The following is a 5,363-nucleotide window of genomic DNA, read 5'->3' on the forward strand; positions in this document are numbered from 1 at the left end:
CATGATAACGATCTCCAGAAATTTTCGTAACCCAAATCTTTCCGAGGGACTAAAAATGGTTCAAATGGCTCTGAGAACTATGGCACTTAACTTCTGAGGTCATCAGTCGCCCAGAACTTAGAACTACTTAAACCTAACTAACCTAAGGACATCACACACATCCATGCCCGAGGCAGGATTCGAACCTGCGACCGCAGCAGTCGCGCGGTTCCAGACTGTAGCGCCTAGAACCGCTCGGCCACCCCGGCAAGCTCCAAGGGACTGCCACAGGTTTTAGCGTGATTCATAATACCAAATCTCTCGTGTCCAGGCATAAACTGTCCAATGGCGTCGCTGTTTGCGTCACGTCAAACGTCGCATAGCACACTGACTATAGAAATGCAGGGTTTACGAGGATGTGCTCGACAGTCGTAGCTGATTCTTTTCAATTTCCTAAGCAGTCACTGTGCTGGCTGGACTGCTGTCAATACTTTGGAACTGGGGAGGGATTTCTTTCGCTGATCTATTGCGACTTTTTACAATCCTCATTCGCAATGCCCGACAGAACATGTCTGTCAGTACATGTTTGCCTGTTCTTGGTTTACCTGTTGTTGTTCGTGTTTCCACTTTACAACCCGTCACCAACAAGCGACTTGGGCAGCTTTAGAAGGGTCAGATGTCCCTGATGGATTTTTTACTCAGGCGACTCCCAGTGACTGGTTCACGTTCGAAGGCACTCAGCTCTCGGCATCGACCCATTGTGCTGCCAAAGCTTCTCTCCTGACAGTACAGTGTTTTCAGCCTCCTTTTATAGTGGCGGCTCCGTGACAGCTGGTTGTCAAATGCCCATCATTTAGGGGGTGTCTGGCTGCGTTTTATTATGTAGTATAGACTGTTCAACGTAATTATCAGTGCAACGAACTAGTCATTTATCTTTAACGATTTTGTGTTTTTAAAATATGGATCGCAAAGGCCAAAAATTGTGGACATCTGACAACCGCATTCGCAGGGTTTTGGATAATTACGGAAGCCAGGGCACGCCTTCTATTTGGCTTCACTCTGTCTTTCAGTAGGATTTCAGTGCTCTGCCATAAATTATTTCCACGAACTCCTTACTGAATAAACTACATATAAAGGAAATGCTACGGGTAACAGTTAGCACTCTACATATAAAAACGCGCTCCCATCCATGGCGCGACAGTAACGAAACTAAGGGAACTTTTATTCAAAAGCTCCTCACAATCTAGTAAAACTCCGTTGAACTCCAGATTTCTTGAAACATGTACATACATCGATTGTAAGACAATTATGTCTTTGAGATAGTGAATGCTGTCGCATTACCATGTTATCGACGCGAGAGGTCTTCATTATAGGTGTGTCTGTTTTTATCCTTCAAAATACGATCGAACGTTCATTAGGCCAAGTAACTCCGTCGTTAAATCCGGCAGCAGTATGTCTGTTGCTCTAGCTGCCTGTATTCCGTGGGCTGTAAATTGTAAGTGACCTCCGTAAACATGGAACGAACATTTTATGGACATTTACGGTTCTTCAACGTCATTTGCAGCGTTTTTGGTACTTCTCCACTTTGCTTTGGACACACAAGTGCGAAGTTCTTTTTATCTACTGGTAAACGTATCTACTGCGTTTTTGTGTCTATATTGTTTTTAGTGATCACAGTCTACGGAGCTGCCGTGCGAGTACCAGCGTACAACAGCAGCATCAGTAGTTTAGTTAAGTACGTGCATACCTGCATTTATGTCTCCTGTGCCGTTACAGACGTTATTGTAACGCTACGAAGCACAACGCTCAAACAGAAAGACGTCAATACTTTATGCAGAAAGCTATTTTCAGTTGATCGGTTACTATATAAAAATTTTAATTCAGAATACTCCAAAACCGCCAGGTTGGTGCATCGCGTGTTATTCCTACTCGTCTTGTACTCAGCGTGTCTGTATGGTATCTCCTCATGGCAGATCCAGAATGACACTAATGGTCTAGTTGTGATACTTTTGTTCTACACTCCAAGGAATATTGTCACGTTACAGTTTAGTACCTTTAATACGATGCTATACAGAAGATTTAAACAACTGAACGGACATTTGCTGCAGAAGTACAGCATACAGTCAGAAGAACAGCTCGACTGCGAAGTTTTGTCTGCGCTGAATGTTACTTCAAAAACCTATGTACCAAAAAGCTATTGTGAACTACTTCACAGTGAGTTTCGTCTATCATCTCGTAGACAACGATTAGAATTACCGAAGAAACGTAAAAATGTATTAAAAGTGCATGCAGAGGTGATATTTGTTGACAACGTATCGGTGACTCATTTACAGAAGATACATTCTTTATTGAAAGATATTTCTGGAGCCATCAACGCTGGGTACGGTGTACAGAACATAGCTGAAATTACAAGTTGCTTTTTACACATTGTAATCCTCAGTTATATAGCCGTGACAGACTTACTAGGAAAGGCAACACCTTGGTTTCATGCATCTAAAGGGCATTCTATCACTGTGTTGTTGTCCTTACCGTGGGCAGCTCTGTCAGCTTTTAGAATTGTCAGCATAGTGTACAGCTGTGAGGTGGTGGTTCAGGAGGCCAACCACACGGAACAGCTGGTCAATAAGCTGCTGCTGCTGGCGCCGATGGCAGACAGAGGTCGCAGTACTGGTCTGCAGAGTTTCGCCCAACAGCTGAACGGCAGAGGACTCGAGTACAGCGCCGCAGGACTGTTCCCCATAGACTGGTCGCTGCTTGCGAGCTGTCTGGCCGCCATCACCACCTACCTGGTAATCCTCGTTCAGTTTGGGATGTGAACAGCGGGGCAACACGTCTACGTGTAACACGAGCAGCAGAACACATATTTATTTCTTGACACAGTACATTTACAGTGTGAGTGTTCAAATTGTTACATTCAAGACAGTTTTTCAAGTATGTGTCAACTGCTTTTCAACGTGATGATAGACTACTGTAGCAAAAACTGCACTAACGTAATTTTTCAACATAGTGAGTGTCTTTTGGGAGGTCTCTGCCTTTATCTTCTAATAATAGTAGAACACAACTGATTGTTGCACTGGTTCTAACAGTGACATGTTTCTCTCCATACTGTGTTGAAGGCAGTGTTAACCAAACTGTCGATCGAAGCATAATTTCTTAACTTGAGGAGTCCTGCTGGTATTTCCATGATTGAGTTCATTGTCGTGGTAAGTGACACTTCATTGCTTTTCCACAGAGATAGTAAATATCTTCTTGTTACTATTTTGTGGGTATGTGTGAGACAAAAAAAATTTTTCATCCTTGGAAGTTTTAGTCAGTCATTACTTGTAAAGGGAGGCGGAGATCTATAGAGTGAATTAGCAAAAAAATTTAAGATTTTGCAGACGTCTGAGAGCAGAATGAATATTTCATCTGGTGGTAATTACTAAATTCCAGCTGTAACGAGTGGGAAAGTATGGAAGAAAACTGGAATATGCTGTAGAACAATGAAACTACTTTTAAAACTGACCATACATCGCCATTGATTCACATCCACAGGTTTCTCTCAGAAAATGAAATACTTGAGTGTTGAAGTATCAGCTGTAACCATATGGAGGACATTGTTCGAAGCGCTTTGAATGCTTTTCGTCCAAATAAATGCAAGGAGATCACAGTGGCCATGTTACACAAAACTTCAGTAAGCCCCGGAACTTCATAAACCTATTGGTGATAACTCCAAAGAGGTAATTATCTGACTAGAACTGGTTGAGAAAACTTATTTTTACTTTACTGTTAAATGTGGTACAGCTGTTGAAATCAAATTTTCATTTCGTAATAGATAATTCGTAAAATCTTCTTTGCTTATTTATCTTATTCTGAACCGCGTGTTTATTACCTGGCTATACTTTGATCCACCTGTGTTCACTGTCAAGGAGAAAACTGAGAAAACCAAAACAAGTATCTAGGACAGAGTTATTGAAAAGTTTGTGAAACACCAAATATCAATAACAATGTCACTTGTAGTGTCTCTAAAGCTAACTGGAATGTTGTGTGTTGTTGGAGGCAAAATAAATCAGCAACAATAGACTACAAAGACTTCCTGCAAAATCTAGTCCTACCAGACATCAATGAGTGTTTCTGAATGATGACAGAATTTTCGTGCTTGACAGGGCTTCATGCTATTACACAAGGAGAGGAAGAGAATCAACTAAAAGATTTCTTCTGATATGAGAACTGTTCTGAAATTAACTGCGTACAAAACGTAGGGAAAGTCTGAATATTAAAATCATGCTATCTGCAGTACAACAAAAAAAGGACTAACAACAAGTGTAGATGTTATACAGAATAATAATGTTTGAAAAAAATATCTGGTGTAAACTTAAGGACTGACAGTTTCAATTTTATCTACCTCTGCAATGTTTACTGCAATAAAGTTTACTGTAAATAATTGAAAACAAACAACAAACTTGTGTGTAATAATTTGAAGACATTTTTCCTGCCTCTGTATATAGACTTCAGTTATCAGAATAAAATCTTATCCTTTATTTCAAAGTTTACCTCACCTGCAGCTGGTTCTTTTGATGATATGCTCATTTTTGTCTTCAAGCTGCTTGTCATTTGTCATCACAAATGTCAGTTACTCCATAGAGAGAAAAATCGTCTACACTACTCAACTATGCAACTCTCCAACGTTGGTGAACCTTTAATTGTGTTATAATTCATATCATTATGTTCCTTGTGGGTTGGAGATGGGCACTCAAATCGATGTTTGCTTGGATAACTGTAGAATATCTTCAAAAAATCCCAGCCATGCTGCCCAGTGCGCCAGATCAATCCATTATGCAAACTCCAACAAGATCTGACCAACTGCCCTGTATGCAAGGGTGGTCTTCATTAAGTTATACCTTATATGACTACACCAATGGTGAATAATGTTCACGCAGTTGTAATGACTATGAAATGTAGTGTAACTGAATTTTGTGATATATATATATATATATATATATATATATATATATATATATATATATATTGCTATTATCAAAGACAGAGGTGTCCAACCTGTGGGCTACATGCAGTCCTAAGGAAGTTTCTCTGCAGTACAAGAGGTGAGCATCTATCACAGGATAGGGAAAAACAAAAATATCCATAAAATTCCATTTATGTAAAGTTATGATAAACAATTTTTTCAGTGTGACACTGCTGCCACACAATGCTCTTCTTTCAACAGTCCGTCCCACACATTTCTTTGCTCAGCAGTTTTTGTCAGTGTTAAGTGTATTATGTGTGGCCCAAAGATACTTCGCTTCTTCCAGTGTGGTCCAGGTAAGCTAAGAGATTGAACACCCCTGATCAGAGACACTGTAAATGGGACATGATCATTCATAAGACCTCTAACTGAAAGAACA

General features: G+C 40.3%; 1 protein-coding gene across 1 annotated transcript; it reads left to right on the top strand.

The window, feature by feature from the left end:
* Nucleotides 1-2,042: 2,042 nt before the first annotated feature.
* LOC126188813 (putative gustatory receptor 28b) lies at nt 2,043-2,795 on the top strand. The gene has a single exon (XM_049930425.1). The coding sequence runs from the start codon at nt 2,043-2,045 to the stop codon at nt 2,793-2,795; it is 753 nt and encodes a 250-aa protein (XP_049786382.1).
* Nucleotides 2,796-5,363: the final 2,568 nt, after the last annotated feature.

This window comes from Schistocerca cancellata, chromosome 5, assembly GCF_023864275.1.
Source record: "Schistocerca cancellata isolate TAMUIC-IGC-003103 chromosome 5, iqSchCanc2.1, whole genome shotgun sequence".
Lineage (NCBI taxonomy): Eukaryota > Metazoa > Arthropoda > Insecta > Orthoptera > Acrididae > Schistocerca > Schistocerca cancellata.